The 18049-nt window shown below is 38.9% G+C and overlaps 1 protein-coding gene across 1 annotated transcript in view; it reads right to left on the bottom strand.

Annotated features, from left to right (window-relative positions):
- myo7aa (myosin VIIAa) overlaps nt 1–17785 on the bottom strand; it is a 73773-nt gene extending 55988 nt beyond the window's left edge. The window contains exons 1-2 of the mRNA XM_041807595.1: nt 17385–17785; nt 6346–6413 (exon numbers count right to left, since the gene is read on the bottom strand). Of these exons, the coding sequence (XP_041663529.1) occupies nt 6346–6363 (18 nt within the window). The 5' untranslated portion in view covers nt 6364–6413; nt 17385–17785. The remainder of the gene's footprint in view (nt 1–6345; nt 6414–17384) is intronic.
- Between the last annotated feature and the right edge of the window lie 264 nt (nt 17786–18049).

Here is an 18049-nt window from a genome sequence, read left to right as displayed (position 1 = left end):
TGTCTTATTTTTACAGGGTTGAATATAATCACCTATTCAGTATTAAATTTTACACTGACTTTTAACTGATTTGTGCTGACAATCAAAACAAGTGTGTTATTTGATATATGCTATAACTAATACTTATTGGAGAATGATTTAAAAATATGATTATTTCTCTCTCTATACTGCTTTGCAGTTCAGGGCATGTTGCCAACAAGTGGCCCTGTGTTACAACCTGATTTGAAGAAATCAGCGGCTCAAATGAAGCAGGTGGATTACAAAGTTAATGTCAAATAAATGTCAAATCTATATCCAATGGGCAGTGAAAGTTTAAAGTTCCAGTAACTTGAATAAACAAAAACCACAGTATGTTGCACAGTGCCTCAAATCTGCCGACAGAGGAGAAGTCCTCAGGTGAGAGTCTGCCCTCTGCTGTTTGAAAATAAGACTTATCACAAGGGGAACTTAACAATCTATCTTTTTACTTGCGTTTAAGCCATTCGTAGTTGTTCAGAACAGTAAGTCGAGTGCTTTCTTTGCACTGTTTTCTCTGGAAACTCCCCCCTTGGTGCAAAAAAGCACACCTTACATGAGCTATCTAATTTGAAATACAATGTTTAAAGTAGTGAGTTGCCTGAACAACTGTGTTCAGCCTTTGGCCCTTTATACTCTACCGAAGCTCTCACACTCCACACAACATACTGTCACATTTCTACAGGGGACTTCCAATGAACGAGACAAAGAGCTGCTAAAAGAATGAATATGTTTATATATAGAGAGAGAGAGCTTAACAAAGTTATTAGACCACCACCCAAAGTAAGGTTTATGCCACAGCTGCTCTAAATTAACAGCATTGGTAATTACCAAAATTATTTTTTATGTTTCGGCAATGGTTAATGCACCAATATGTAGAAGCGCTTTAACCCAAATGATATTTTTAATGCTAAAATAGAATTATTATTGTTGTCCATGAATTTCCAAATTTAATGATTTACAAAAAAAACAAAAAACAGAAAAATAGTAAAGCACATTATTATTTCTTGATTAATATGTCAAATTATAGTTATTTACTTGCATTCCTGAACAGAAGAATGAGTTTTAGTGGTTGAATGTTATGCTTGATTCATTTCTGACTTCTCAGAGAAGCCCAGTGAGCCTGCTCAAATTTGGGTATAAAAAGGTGAATTCAGTTTGAAATTCCTCATTCCTGTTCAAAATGGTAAACGTGGAGATCTCACTGAAAATGAAAGACTCCGCATTAAAGCACTTCACGATGCTGGATGGTCTCTGAGACAAATATGACAGGTGGTCTAATAAATTTGTTAAGTACTGTATATATATAATGAATATATGAATACTAGATATGCAGCAGCTGTGAAAATCAGGGCTGATCCCTATGTTTAAATTAATAAATTAGCTGACTGCCAATACTGATGCCAATTCATACTTCTTTTGATGTAAATTACCCACAATGCTGACATTTTCTTTCATGTTTGACCACAACAGTAGATAAGAATTTGTCAAGCAGATCACTACGTCTTCTCCAGTTAACAGTCAGGTGTGATAGATAGAACCTTTTGCTACTGACATTACTTTACGTGTCATTATTTGTCAATGGCTGATGTTTGTCAACAGGACTGCTATTAATGTTTAACCAATGCATGGGTGTATCCATCCCTCTATCTCAATGGCTTTAAAATTCCAGGGACAAAAATAAGCATCAAACAGAAAAAACAAACAACCTGGCTATACTTAGGGATTAGTAGCTTGCCTTTCTGTGTCCAGAACATTCCCCAACTTCCCAATCCCTCTTTATTTCTCCCACATTCAGACCAACAACCTCTGAGGTCAGGAAAGATGAATAAAGCAGTATTTATCAGCCCTCTGGACTGCAAAAAGGGACTGAACAAAAGATGCTATCACAGCTCTCAAAGGATCAGTGACAACCATCAGTGTAGACAATAACGTTCCTACCAGGTTATTACAGCACGGAATGGAGAAAATATTTAAAATTTTTAACTGCAAAAAGGTCTAGACAAAATCCTTGTAAAAAGTTTATACTACTAAGCATCCAGGCTGAACGATTTTGAAAAATAATCTAATTGCGATTTTTTTCCCCAATATTGCAATTGCGATTTGATATACGATTATTCCTTAACTTTCATTTATTCCTAAATAAGGACTGAACATTTCTTTAAAAATATCAAATTCTGATGATTTTGACTCATATTGATAATTGGGTATGATTTGTTACATTTAAGGGTATTGTCATTCTTATTTTTAATAAGAAAAAAGTGCAAAAATTAAGATAGGATTTTTTATAGACTATTCTACAAAAATGGCACCTGAATGATTGCATGATATGTCATGCATAATATCTCTGCTGCAAAATTAAGTTTAAAACTAGTATTTTGTCTCAAATTTCAGGTTAAAGATCATCTCCTTTGCTTGTCAATATTTTGATACTTCTTAATATGACATTTTTAAATAACACAATCTTTGCACATTTAAATGAATTTAAATGAACATAAAAATATTGGGAAATACAGAACATTGTGTAATTTGGACAGTGTGCAGGAGTTGTTTTTTCTTTTCTTTTTTGCAGTTTCTGTGCCTCTGCACCAGCATTACACAACCTCTCAAGAACTCTTTGAGGGTTTTTCTTTAAACTTTGTACCAATGAACTGATTAGATGGAGGTCATAGATTAAAGGTTGACATCTCTGGGTCTCATGTCTCCTTGTTTGTGAATGTGATATTTACTTAAAACTTTGGACAAATGTCCACTATCAAAATTCCCCCAAGCCCTTCTTCTGGACCAATCACTGTACTTTTACTGTCCAGATATTATCTACCAGTAGTTCTGAATATTACTTGAGCTGAAAGTTCCCCTTATTGGATGCTTTGGACTTCTAATTTTGTTACAGTGGCATCAAAACAGCTATCGATTTTACTATACGTGTACCACTGTTAAAAATTCTGTTACAATGATAACGTCTAGAGGACTAAAACTTAGTAAAACTATAACGTCTAAGATAAGAAAAGATCATGAAAACATGAGATAACTTTATATTTACAATATGGTCTCAACTCAGGGCATAAATCCACCTGCATGCTCTCATACTTTTGTGTTTGCCAAACAAGTTTAAAGTTGCAATCAGCTTCATTCTGTCATGCAGACGTACTGAGTTTGTAAACTTCTGAACCACCCTGCCCTCTAACTGACACCTGACCTTACCTGGATGAGGGTCGTGCATCTGTAGCTGAGACGGCGTACTTTGAAGTCCCATCCCTCCTGTCCAATTAGAGATCCCTTCCTGCTCATTTTCATCGATGTGGTGAACAAGTTAAGATGTGCACGTCATTCTGACCATGAATGGAGGTGACAGTTGAAGATAATTATGTTGAAAACAGGTCTCCTGTGCATAGCTGCTATTGACTCAAGATCCAGAAAGACATCCCAAAGTATGATCCATCCAATGGGAAAAACTTAGTTAAAATTGAAAGTTACAAATGAGATACAAGAACTAAAAAATAATTTCAGATAGGCTCTAGTCTTTCAAAGTTAGTCACCACAAAAATGTGGTTGAAAAAGCACTTTCTTGTCCTCAGGGTAAAACCAAAACCAATCTTGATTCTTTGAGGTTCATCAGTTAGATCCAAAGTGTCCGTTGGAAAAAAGATTCTGCTGTAGATCAAATATCTACAAGCTTTCTTCTTCTCCTGTCAAAAAACCATTTAAAGTGCTGAGAGTGTGAATCAGTGGCAGCAAAAGTTTGAGTCACTCACTTCCTGTCCAGCGCTGTTTGAATTCACCTGCATAGTTTGGATGGAGGTCACAGTGTGTGTGTCTGTTTTTGTGTGTGTGTGATAAACATTTACAGAGGGGTGATGACTGATCCATTTGCTCTTTTTTTTTATTGGCTCGTCCTATTTGGGCCTCCACCACGGGGGGACACTGTCAGAGCGGATTATTCCATCAGAAAGGCTGACGAGCCCAGCAATGCGTTAACTGGGAATCAAAAATACCGACACTAGGTCAAATGCATGCTTGCACTCACACGAGCACACACACACACACACACACACACATGCATCCAGCATTGTGTCTAATTTGTGTGTGTGTTTGACTACAAAAAGAAATCAATGGATGCAGCATAATGAGTCGCTGAAACTCTAATGAGACTCCAATAGAACTATCCTAACACACACAAGCTGGTGCTCACACGTACAAACGTGAAGTCTACACACTTTAAGTGCATTTAAAAGGAATTCCACCACCAGGGGGCTCTCAATCACAACAGTAACAAAGGGTGACATTAAGGGTTGGGGGAATCATGGGATGTTGAACATTTGCATGTTCCTAGGAGAGTTCGCACAGTTGATAGAAGACTAGGGGTGTAATGTTCCATCAGTGTATATTAGTACAGCAATTGGTCAATTAGTTATCAAATCAGGAATGGTAGGGAGTCAGAACAGCAACATCTACACCTTCACCTTTATGCTATGCTTTTATTTTGAAATTCCTCCTGCATGCCTGCTAGCAGCAATGGTAAATGAAGAGGTTGTCCACTCCTCTCTCAGCTGTGTGGACATATTTCAGGAAGAGACTACTGCAGGGCTGGCCTGGCACCTTATGTTGCCAGCTACATCTGCATTTTTTTTTATCAGTATACAACTGCCATCAGAATAAAGTCTGATGTTTCATGTTAGATTTATAATAAAAGAAAAAATCGTCCAACCTCGCTGGGATTCAAGCAGGACAGGGGATTTCTTTCTAAGAAATTGCAGATTTTGTGATATAGGAAAATACTGGGGGTGGGAGAAAAAATCGATACAGCATAGTATCACAATATCTTGGCTGGTGATATATTGTATCATCTTGTCCAACAAGTACGTTTTTTTTTTCAAATTAATTGCTAATATGAACTAAAGTCTATGATAATGAAAAAATAAAACCAACTGTTTGGCCAGTGAGGTTGGCAGAGGTGATGGTCATTGCGCAGAAGAAAGTTAGTCCAACAAACATGGCAGCACCAGGGGAAGGACATTAGGAACGCAGTCAGGGCACGAATGAGATGGACATGACACATGAGGTTTGCAAGAAGCGCTACATGAACATAAAATACTGCAGAAATACGACAAACATGAGGGCATGACTAATGCTAAATCAGCTCAACTGTTGAAAAATGGTATAGATCTCAATATACGGTATCACAATACTCACTGTATTGCAAAATGTTGACAATGGCAATATTATCGATTGGTGACCCAAGTATCGTAATAATATCGAATAGTGGGGCCACTAGTGATTCCCACCCCTAGAAAATACTGTATTATTGTCCAATGAAGGGATATTGTATTGTATCAGGATGAAACATGGGATTTAAACCTCTAGTAAACAGCAGAAAACATATGAATAATATAAAGCAACAGAACAGCAGTTTATAGCTGCAGTTCAAACTTCCCTATGTAGCAGTGCCTGACATAACATCCAGTATTTTCACAGCAATAATAAATGTCATGTCTGTCAGGAGTGTCCACCTACAGCCCAGGAGCCAAATAAAGCCTGTGGTCCATTTTTATTTATTTATTTATTTATTTTGCCTGCAGGGAATGCAAGCAATGCAGCATGAAATGTTGTGAAGCAGCATGACTTTTCCCCCATTGCAAGGAAGAGGGAGATGACAAAGTACCAGGAGTGTCCCACATTAATAGTTCCTTTATTTTCTTTCACCTTCCCCCCTCAACAGAGTGATTTATCTCGTTTTACCCAGTGGAGATAGTGGGGCAATAATGATACCCATATATATGCAAAAAGTGTTAGGTTCTGACTTATTCAAAGAGGCAAAACTATTCTGCTAGGCTTGTCAGTAGAAAAAGTATTTAGTGTATGGAATTAAATATTCATTGGATATAGTGTGAACAGTGAGCGTGCAATGCTGCCCAATGCAACATGATGTCTGATGCCTGCATGCTGTCAGTGCACAGTGAAAGTTGACTGACAACATAAAACATATTGACAACCAAATAATAGCACTATCTTGATTCATAACACCCTGGTTAATAAAGACAAAATCAAAAGTCCCACTCATTTGTTCTGCTATCTGCTAAGTGAAAGCCAAGGTTAACCATCAGTCTGACTGACCCCCTCGAAAATCCCTGACAATGATCAGCTATCCGTGTCCTGTTAGCCTTAATAAATTAGAAAGTTTCATGTAAGCTGTCTTTCTTAGGCATGTTCAATAACTGAGCATATCTTCATCCACACTGGATTGGTTTTACTTGCTTTAAAATTCATTATGGCATTTCAGTGCAAAACATCCAGGCCCACATTCTGCACATTTTAAACTTGTGTGTTTACCTGCTGTAGAATGACCATGGTTCTGGTTTCTGTCTCTAGGATTGGACATCAGCAGTCACATGTAGACCCTGCGAGGGACACAGAGTAAAAAAAAAGCAACAATATTTAATAATCCAGGTAAAAATCATACGCTTGTTTTCACCAACTATGCATATATCCAAAAATAGTCGTATTTTTGATCATAAGTTCTTGATTGATATCTTTTTTATTGTATGGCTCCAAGCTGTGAATTTATCTTCAATTTTTATCTTCATTTGTGCTGCTCTAAAACTGAATCCTGGGACTTTAAGATTGATGAGGGGGTTACAGGGTGTTCTAACAGAATATTTTCCACTTTAAACAAGACAAAAGAACATGAAAATTTTTGGCTATGCTTTCTAGGGCTGTCATTATTTATCTGCAGTCCCATTCAAATCTCATTTATTATTTTTTAGAGATTTCGAATTATCTTCGAATATTTATGCACATATGTATGTACAACATTCAGTTGCTTTAATCACCATGTAGTTACATATTTGTCCTCTAGAGGGCCCTCCAATATTACATTACAGATTGCAATGGAAAAATAATGAGCTAAAAGCAAAAGTAGTTAATGGTAATTTTTATGTACTTTTTTAGTGCAAGCACAGCCAACTGCACAATTTAGAGGCCTTTAGAGGTATTTTGGTACAGATGGTCAATTTTTAAACGAACAAACAGGTTAGAAATTAAATGTTAGATTAAATTGCACTGCTTTCAGTGGCAATGACATCATGTTTATAATTAACACAACATTTAAAAAATTTTGGTACTATCTTGTCCCGACATGTTTTACCGAAAAATACAAGGAGATTCAAGTTTTCTGAATGAAGAGCAGAGCATTTCTTGTTCACTAGCCGTGGAGAAAACCCTCTCCACCCTGATGGAGGTGCCCGGGATGCACAGGTAACAGCGTGCCATGTGAGATGGGAGAGGATACTTGGACCAGGACAGCATCCTGGTGGACATTCCGGTTTTACTCTTGTACATCAGCGTCTCTTGATGTAGTGAAGGCTCACTTGCCAAATCACCACCAGCGTGTGCACCACCCTGGCGATACACATCCCCAAATATCCCCAATGGCGGCCATTGCTGTGCATCTGTGTTTTGAGTGTGAAAACTTGAATGATCATCATGTCACGTGTCATGTGACGAAACATTTTGTTTCTACACCTACATATGTTCAAATTATATTTGAACCCCGAAATTCGTTCCAACACCCTTAATGCTTTCAGTATTATTTTATACATATGAAAAAAATCTAAAATAATTTTCTGGCAGAGGTCTGTTATGTATTTTTTTTTAGTTTAGGGGTATTTTATCAGAAAAAGAGACGTTTATTACTACAGAAAAAATACTGTAATACACATGTATCCATTTTACGCTGCATCCACTCCTTATACCACATGGCTGTAGCAGTGAGCTCCCTTATTTAGCACAGAAAACGTTGACATCCCTGACCACACTCCAGGTGTTTTTTTCAGCTATAAACTTGATCAAAGACGCAGGAGATGCTTGCTGACGTCTGCTGAGTTTGACCCCCATTTGAGTAACGTGAAAACTGTTGGAGCCATGTTTACGTCTTTGTTTGGCCTTAAACGTCGTCTTTTCTTCCCAGGCTAGCTGCTAACTGTATGTGTCGGTCTTTAAAGGGTTAACTTTAATCCTCCTCCTGGTTTGTCACTTAGCATTTAACATCCTGGCTGGATCAAATAAAATAGACACTTTATAGGTTAAACTGATTAGCCTCACCGGTGACCTGTGATTGTCTCTGTCTCATTGTGTCACATGACACCACATCCAATTACCTCTTTTTGTTGTCGTCGTATTGTACTATGTGTGGGGGTGTGGTTTTTGTATGTGTGTGTGTGTTTGGAGTAATTTGTCCATCCTTTCATGAGTTATTCATAAAGGACAGATTTAGAGATGCTTGAATGTGAGTTTAGAGTAATGCAGTTATCTGTGTGCCTCATGGGTGTGTGTGTGTGTGTGTAGGGGTTTATGTGTGTATGTATTAGACCTGGTAAATAATTCAGCCCGTCTTAATGAAGGTTTAGTTTGATCCTTTGACTTCTTTACACTCAGCAGCTGTGTCAGCTCAACCTCATTAAACGTTTTGTTTGCTGTTCTCTTTGAAAAGTGAGTCTGAGTTACACACCAGGTTTCGAATAGTTTCAAGGTTAAAGTTGATCTTATAGCTTCAGTCTGCTTTTTATTTTAGCACATTTCTCCTGGACATTGTATAAAAAGCTCAGAAGTAAATTCAACCATTGTTATTTGACTTTTTAAACATTTTTTAAAAAGGAAACAAGTGACTTATAAAGCTTAAAAGACAATATGTACCATCTTTCTTTCTTTCTTTCTTTCTTTCTTTCTTTCTTTCATAATCAGTATGTCATGTAGCGGGGGTGTCCAAACTTTTTTCACAGAGGGCTGCATACGGAAATATATTAGGATGGTGGGACCACTTTCATACTCCTTGCCATGAGGGTTTTAAAGTTAGTTAGACTAATCAAATGTCAGTTAATACATGCTTAGCGATTGAGTATGCCTAGAAGGCTAGGTAATGCCTGACAGGGCAAATAGAGAGTCATTTTCAGGATTCTAGGGAGCCAGTTAGATTTCAGGGGGTCCTGTTTAGCTCTTGCTACCATTGGCTCTGCCCCTGAAAAATTATTAGTGCTGCTATTTGCTGTGATAACCCATCAGGACGTTATTAATCAAGATATGTTCTTGTCAAAATGTTTGTTTACAGATTTAACATGTTTTAATATAGGCCATATTTCCTTGTATCTCTAGAATTTGCAGCGGGCCAATCAAAAAGTGGCCACATTTGGCCCCCTGGCCATAGTTTGGACACCCCTGTTATACAGAGTCTTACATAGAGTTATGGTTTTTAAGGCCTACCGATGAACACAGAAAAACTGCATCCACCTGCCCATCCATTTTCTTCTTTTTATCTTGAGTCAGATAGAGAGGGCAGCAGACTACAGCCAAAGTCAGATTACTGCACAATTCTGTAGAATTTAACCCACCAGTTGTAGGGATTCAGGACCTGTCAGCCCAGAAGCCTGCTGTTTCATCTTGTGTAGGGTGTTATGGTGAATGGCAATGTCTGAGACACCTCAGGGCCTCCGGGCAGGAAGTCTAGCATATTTGATTTTTGTCCTGCCCTCTATGATTTGTTCCATAATATGTGAGTGAAGTTAATCATTAAGATTAAAGAGTGCTCTGCCTGCCCAGTCACAGATGTAAACTAGAAAAGCACTCAGAGAGAGCGCAGACCTCCGCCATTAGCCCTATCTCCCAATAGTGAAGAATCCTTTAAAAACATTTACGGATCCAGACGGTGATCCGGATCACTCCCAAAATCGAATTTGCTGATTACTCAATCCCCAGAGGGAATTGAGTGATTGCTGGTCCCAACAGATGCACTGACAGTCTCACCCATGGTCTCACCAGACGACTGAAATTCATGGCAGAGGGTGAATATTCCTCTTTTCCTCCCAGCATTGTGAGTATTCTTGCTACAATTCGCTGTCTTTCTCTCTGTTACGCTCGGACTCATCTCCTCAACCAGGCGTGCGTCTTTCAAAGTCTATAAAGTCCAAAACTTTGAATAGAAACACACCAAAAAATGCTGCTGGGATTGAAGTTATTCATGTCCGCCATCTCCTGGTGTAAAGTGGTAACATCGCAGACCTCCGCCATTAGCCCTATCTCCCAATAGTAAAGAATCCTTTAAAAAATTTCTGATCCAGACGTTGATCAGGATCACTCCCAAAATCTAATCAGTTCTTCTTTATGCCATTTCTTACATTTCCTGAAAATTTTATGAAAATCTGTCCATAACTTTATGATTTATGTTGCTAACAAACAAACTAACAAATGAACAAACCACCCGATCACATAACCTCCTTGGCGGAGGTAACAACACAAATGGCAAAGGAAAATAAGAGTGACAAAACTGATTCTGTGAGGTGAACTATAAGATGTTAGAAAAGAATATTGAGCTCTGACAACATCCTTGGCTTTAAGAAGAGGGATAGCCATGACAGACTTTTAGGGAAAGAAATGCTGGTGAGACATGGCAACTGGTGAGTAACTGTCATTAGCTCAGCATGTTTGGATAGACAAACAAAAAACTGTGAAGTAAATACAGTACAAAATATGTTCCCCAGACCTGTCCACAATCCCCTCAAGTGCAAGACAGGCAAAAATCCTATACTTGAGTGTTTTTCAGCTACAGACTTCACAGGCATTTTTGGGGACCTCTGAGACTGATATAAACTTGTCTTAAAAGGATTAAATATGTCCCCTTTAAGCAAGTTCACCCTAAAAGCCCCTTTTCTCTTCCTCTCGGGGGATCCTGAGGTGTTCCCAAGCTAGAGGGGATTTTTAACCCAGTGAGTTCTGGGTCTACTCTGGGTTCTCCTCCCATTTGGACATGGGTGGAAGACCCCCGAATGGGAGGCATCAAGGAGGCAGGAGCTCCTCATCCTATCACTAAGGCTGAAGCCAGCTATCCATTGGAGGGAACTCATTCAGCTGCTTGTTTTCATGATCTCATTCTCACTACCCAAGGCTGACGACCATATTTGAAGGTTAGAACATAGATCGATTAGTAAATCGAAATCTTTGGCTTTTGGCTCAGCTCCCTCTTCATCACAACGATCCAGCGTAACGCCCTCATTACTAATCATGCCGTACAAGACCATCAATCTCATGATTTAATTTACCCTCTCGTGTGACCAGATGCTTAGATACTTGAACTGCTTCACATGAGGCAGGGGCTCAATCCCCACTCAAGAGAATAATTCACTGCTTTTTTTTCATCTGTTTGCTTTGTTTAACTTGGCACAGCAAACATACAACTTTATTCCCATTTTCAGGCTCAATGTACCGTCAGACTACTTGATGCTATAGCCTGTCCACTGTGCTGGTTTACATCCATGTCGTAGGGCATTATGGCAGTATGATGGGGCCAATAGCCAGCGCTACAGACACAGCTAGAGTCTGGCACCTGTTTAACAGCATAGAGACACAATTTAACCAGCATTACAGGCCTAAATTAATACAAATATTTATAATCAGTCTAACCAACCTGTAGTTCTGGCTAGGAGTAGCAAGGATGACAATTTTAAAATCGTTTTGTGCTGCTTTTCTTTCTGCATCTCCCTTTTTTCTCTTCCTGCATTCCTCTCTTGTCTATCTTTTTGCGTTTCCCTCCTCTCGCTGCATTTTCCTCTACTCCTTTAAACCCCTAAAGCACATTAGCAGATTGCTGATCCACATCAGTCTGGTTCTGCTTGAGGTTTCTGCCCTGTAAGAATATTACTGAGTGTTGCTTTGCCACTGTGACTTTGCTGGATGTTGTTTAGTGCTAAATTCAAGATGTATTAATGTTGAGTCTTCATACACATAACAAAGATGATGTTCTAGATCTGCCCATTTTATAGTTTCTTAAATTTTGGTTATGAATCACCGCAACACAAACACAAAATAGAGTCATTGATTAGTCTCCCAATCGACCACATAGCTGGTTTTGAAAAGAGCTGATGAATGATGCCCTGTCAAGACAACAAAGCTTGTTAAATTTTTTTTGTAAGACTTGAAGGCACTGGCCCATCCTGTTGAAAATTGTGGGGTTTTTTCAGCAAAACATAAATCTTAGTCCTCAATTATGCTAAAATGATGAGAAGTAGGGCTCTCAAGATTATTTGCATCAATTGCAATTAACTATGATCCACAAGTATGATGGAAATTAGCAACCCATGTTTACTATGTATGAAGGATCAATGCCATTGCACACTGCACCTTGAAAAACAAACTAAACTAAAATATTAGTGCAATAATATTTTTTAATTGCGATTAATCGCATGCTTTAGTTTTGCCTTCAACAACCTTTGTTTAAGCCCCGGCATTGTCTCCCTACAGCCACACTTGTGTAAAATAAGCCCACCAGTGATCCTCAGTGTCTCATTTTAGTTTTATAAACTTACAGGAGGCTCAGTGGATAAGTCACCTGAATCATGTGTTATCAAACATTTACTTTTGACTGTTCATGCATTTCCTTTTCAGTACATAGCAAGTTCCTTTATCTAAGGTTAAGTTCATGTCAAAATATTCAATATTCCTATAAAAGCAGGTCTGTATTCAAACTGTAAATCAATCAAATTTTGCAAGCACTAGTTTCATTTTTCTAGATTTTTGTATTTTCATATACATAAATGATGTGAACAGCTTACAAGAACAAGAATAAACATTCTAAAAGTTATCAAATGGAAAATGTCAACACATAAAGGTGCACTGGTTGTGCTGTTTTTGGGCTGTTACAATGGTCAGAATTAGTGTGTGATTAGTGTGTGATTAGTGTGATCCCAAAGCCATAAATGTGTTCTGTGGCGTGACGGTTTTAACAGAGGTATGTGATTATTCACTGCGCCTGATGTGATGAGGTTTGAAAGAGGGGTTGCAGCAGGGGCGTAGCTAGGGATTTAGGGCCCCCAGAAAAAAATATATTACACAGGGCCCCCCCTAACTGGCTAGCCAAGCAACAAATGCTGCATCATTTTTAAAATATACTTTATATGTATTTTAATGTATTTTTGAACCATAATTTCTCCATTTATGAGCAATATTTTTACTATGGTTAAATTAGATTTACTTGCATTATTTTGTAGCCCTGGACTATACCATTTGGACATTTTTAAGGGAGGAGCAGGGCCCACCAGTATTTTGTTTTATTCCATTTGATACAAATTTCAGTCTGTTGACTGATTAATTTAGTTCCTTTTTTTACCCCCCCCCCCCCCCCCCCCGTGTTACACCCATAGGTTGCAGTTAGACAACACCCAGGAAGAACTTAATGTTCTATACAATATTTGTTTATCTATCCAAGCATTCCGATAAATGATGCATTGGTTTGTTGCTAATGCTAACAGCAGTTACCAGGTTGCTGAAGTGTTTCTGCTATTTCTCCACAACTTTTCTCTCTTTTTCAGCCTGTTGTGGTCATCCCTGGCTATAAAGGCAGAGATGACATTTCCTCTGTCTCACAGTTCCATTTCACAGCACTAACTTCACTGACGTCACTGTAGAACAAGACTCAAGCGTGCTAGACTCTCTGTTGAGAGGCTGTGAGATCTCTCAGACATGTTCTTGATTGTCATTCACTTTAACACATGAGATAAAATGCCAAATTTTCTGGCCCAACCGGTACTGAACACCTACAACTGACTATATTTGTGCTGAAAATGTAAAGTCTGGTCACCTCAGCTGTAGTATTGTACCCAGCATGATTCTTTGCTCATAGACTCTTATTATAAAGGATGTAATGAATTACAACCAAATTTGCACAAAGTTTAGAGCATGGAAGCATTCTCCCTAGCACTCCATCTCACAAGCTCCTGCACTCACACACACAGAGCCCCTATCAATATTTCAGAATCTAATTACCCCAGCAGAGGTCTGGGACAAAGGTTGCGTGACGCCATGGACATTTTGTGTGTTTGTTTGTGTGTGTGCTCTTTCCAAAAATAGTTTAAAAATAGATCACAACAAATAAGTTATGATGACTATGAAGCAGTAGAAACAGAATAAACAAAAATGAAAATTTCTTATATGCTTAAGTCTTTGAGTCTTGTCTTTATTTTAGATTTATTTTGGGGCTTTTTAGGCATCTATTTTGTAGAGGAGCTATAGATGGAGTGGAAACATGGATAAAAAGTGAGGAATGGCATCAGCAGTTAGGTGACCAGCTTTCCAGCTCTTGAAACATACTGGCAACTTAAGTGAAGACAGCAAAGATCTATGATTATTTTACAACACCAGAATGTGCAAATAATACAAAAGCTTTTTAAATGTGGTAATACCAGGATATAATTAACCTTGCAAGGCAGATGGATTCACCGTTTCCGTGTTTCTCACTGGCAAATCCATCTTGCAAAGTTCCCATCTGAACTGTTTTGGTCCGGTTAGAAAGTGACAGGACCAATCAGCATTGAGGGGCAGTGCTTTTGGGCATGGCGGAGTTGTGACATAAGCAAGCAGCAACATGAAGGCCGGTGCAGATATGGTGGAAGACATAAGCGTGAATGTGGCTAAAGCCCCAGTTTTATCAGAACTTGACATTTCTTAGTTAAAAGAAGAACAAAGAACAGCAGTGGGTTATTTTCTCTTCAAAAACGACGAAAATCATGTACTGATATGTCTGTAGTTGCTATGGTTCGTGTTATGCAGTTCTATATGGAGTTTATTCCTCAGTAGCTGCGCACACGCACCTCGGTAGCGGCTACGACGCCACGTGTTTTGTTGGTCTGATTGGCCCATAAAGATGTGACAGACAGAACATTCATCCAATCACTTCTGAGTTTTTTTTCAAAGGCTCTGCCCTTTCCCAAATGCTGTATATCAGAGGTTTACCAGATGGATGTGTGAAACAAATCCATCTGGTGTGTCAGGTTATGAGTAAGTGCTTCAGGACCGGATTATGATACCGATGAAACACTAGCAGTCACGTATCCAGACATCAACTACCTTATATTTGGAATCAGTACTAACTACATTACCGCTCAAAAGTTTGGAATCACTGCCACATTTCTTTGTTTTTCAAAGAAAAATATTTTCATGCAGTTCAAAAACAGTTCTCATCAACTGTCAGTCCTCTGCATCAGTGTCTTAGTATGGCTGTTAATCCATGTTAATCATGTTACACAGCTGAAAAACATTTTACTAATAAGGGAGTAAAAAGACTGGACACTTGAAGACCAGAAGGAGGTGTTTTGCATGGATGAGACCAAGTTTGAGGTCTTTGGCTCAAACAGAAGAACATTTGTGAGACTCAGAACAAATGAAAAGATGCAGGAACAGAGCTGAAAACCATCAGTCAGAGAGGTGGAGGCAGCGTGACGGTCTGGGGCTTTGGAGGAGGTAGAATAGGGGATTTGTAACGAGTGGAAGGGACCTTGGGGAAGAAAGGCTATCACAAGATTTTGCAATGCCATGCCATACCCTGTGGACAGTACTCGCTCGGGGCCAATTTCATCCTATAACAGGATAATAACCCAAAACACAGCTCCAAAATGTCTACAAAATGTTTAAAGAATAAGCAGACAGCCAGACTTCTGACTGTAATGGAGTGGCCAGCACAGTCTTCAGATCTGAAACCTATTGAGCTTCTGTGGGAGGAGCTTAACCGTACAGTACAAAGGAAGAGTCTATCAAGCCAATCCATCTTGTGGGAGATCCTCCAGGAAGCATGGGGTGAAATTTCATCAGATTACCTTAAAAACTGACAGCTAGAATGCCTAAGGTCTGCACGGCTGTAATTGCTGCAAAAGGTGTTAGATTTTTCATGAAAATCATTATTTCTAAATCTGACAATATCAGCATGTCCAGTTCATTTGCTGTATTTCCTATTCAGACTAATTTCATTAGTTTTTCCATGGAAAACAAGAAAAAATCCAAGTGATCCCAAACTTTGGGGTGGTAGTGTATATGAGTCTTTTTTAATGCAATACACCCATGGAAGCTCATGGGTAGTTTTGTGGTAGAGGGATGCAAGATCTGCACAATCACAAGCTGAATATGTTAGTGCTGTCTGCAGCTCCATAAAAAAGATTAAAAAATCCTTTTTTCCCCAGATATGAAAATTAATAGTTACACCACCATTCAAAGCCAATTTGTCTTTTTTTTCTTCTGTTTTTCCACTCTGAAATGATGGAAAACATATTCTCTCATCAGTTTTGCCATCTGCTTTGAAACTCTGAAATGCTGCAGTGCTGCAGTATGTGCTACTGGATTATCTGGAATGGCAGCATGTTAGAATACGGTTTTGGACTTGTTCATACTTTCACCTGCCTGAACAGTCTGCTCAAAAGTCACAAAAAACAAACTTCTGTCCTTTCTTTCACCGTCTGCCATGGGCCTGAGGAGGACACCATCATAGCCCTCAAACCCCCACTGGGAGAGGCAGACAGGCCAAGTGAAGCGCTTTAATGGGGCGTTCTGTGGACCCATGTTGAACCCAAATACAATTGATTATGTGCAGATATGTGGGGCAGCCTAAATAGAAATGTCAGGGCTTTAAAAAAAAGGTTTGGACTCAATAGGGATGCAATTTGGTCTTGTGTTAGTTCAATATCGTCTGCTGAAATTAAGTAAATGTGGATTACTGCATGTTATAATAGAACACATTTTTGATGTAGCATGAGTAGGAGTCCAGTTGCATTGTGGGAATAGTAGTTTTATTGGAGAATAATATGATATGACGCAAGATATCAATATTTAAGATATTTCCACGATTAATTGATTACCCTAACTAGAGTTTCAAATGAGTTTTATGCCAAATCTAGGTGTTTTGAAATAGTTAAGCTCTCAAATTTTGAGATACTGAGAAAGTTCCAAAGAAATGAATGTAACTTAGTTTAGCAGAAATATTAATACTCTCTTCTTTCTCGTTATCTACTTCATATCCCCTGTCCTTTGATTTTAAACCACTTTTGTGTGTTATTTTCAGTTTTGTCTTTTATTATTGACAAACTGAAGACGGTAAATTCATGAATTATTAGTAATGCAGAATATGACACCAGCTTAAATAGCTGTCATAATCTGAAAGCTACACTCTGAAGACAGCCACAGTGGCTTCAGAATTGGAAAGGTAGATTGGAAAAACATTATGACATATGGAAGAGACTTTCTGTCAGTTATTTTACATAATATGATCCTGATATAGCACCCAAATGCTGAATGACAAAGTGCAAACAGTCCAGAAGGTTCTGTTGTTGTGTTTTTTTACGGATTGTTGACATGTTTCATTGCATTTTTAGGGATTTGATCATCTTCTTGTATTCAGGTGTCTGTATTTTAAAGATGAGAAAAAGTCTATCCTGCACTGTAATAACCTTTTAAAACAAATGGACAGACTCAAGCACACTCACACCAAAACACACACAAACACAGTAAGGAGATTATGCAAAAAGGCAGCGTGCTCTGTAAGCCATCTGAATGTGCGTCCTCACCCTTCTGTGTGACTTGAACTCTTTTCCCCTTATTCTTCTCTTAATCCTGCTGTCCTCTTTTTGTTTCAGTCCTGGTTTTGCCACAAACGTCCTCCTGGCTAGATGGAAAGTTGAAGAAGGGCAGAAGAACTGGACGGTGTCTTCTTCAGAACAACAGGTGATGAGAAACCTGCTAATCCCACCGCAGAGAGAGCTGGAGGAAAAGAGGGACCCCTTCTTTTTGATCCTCCTAACTCTGACCTCTCCTCTTTATCTTTAGTCCAGGGACTTCTTCCCCCTCACATGTCCCCTCTCTAGTCAGTCTGACTGTTTCTCTTTGCCTTGTTGTTTCTCTTTTTGCTCAGTTCCCAGAATGACTTTTTCTCTTCTCTCCTTTTTCTCTCTTCTCCTTCCTCTCTTTGGTTATCTTTGCAGAGGTATGAGAGGTGAATGACTCCCTCCTCCTCCTCCCTCCTTGGCTGCCTGTTTCTTGTTGGTATTAATGGTGACACGGCAAGCTGCTCATTCACTGCCACTGATCCCTGTTACAGAGAGAGAGAGAGAGAGAGAGAGAGAGAGAGAGAGAGAGAGAGAGAGAGAGAGAGAGAGAGTCAGTGGGGGGTGATGAGGCACAACGCAGAGGAGGTAGTAATTAGACACAGAAGCACACACCCACACTGCAGCCA

This window comes from Cheilinus undulatus, linkage group 2 (genome assembly GCF_018320785.1).
Source record: "Cheilinus undulatus linkage group 2, ASM1832078v1, whole genome shotgun sequence".
Taxonomy (NCBI): Eukaryota; Metazoa; Chordata; class Actinopteri; order Labriformes; family Labridae; genus Cheilinus; species Cheilinus undulatus.
The sequence above is the reverse complement of the archived record's forward strand: the minus strand, read 5'-3'. Positions and strand labels throughout refer to the sequence as shown.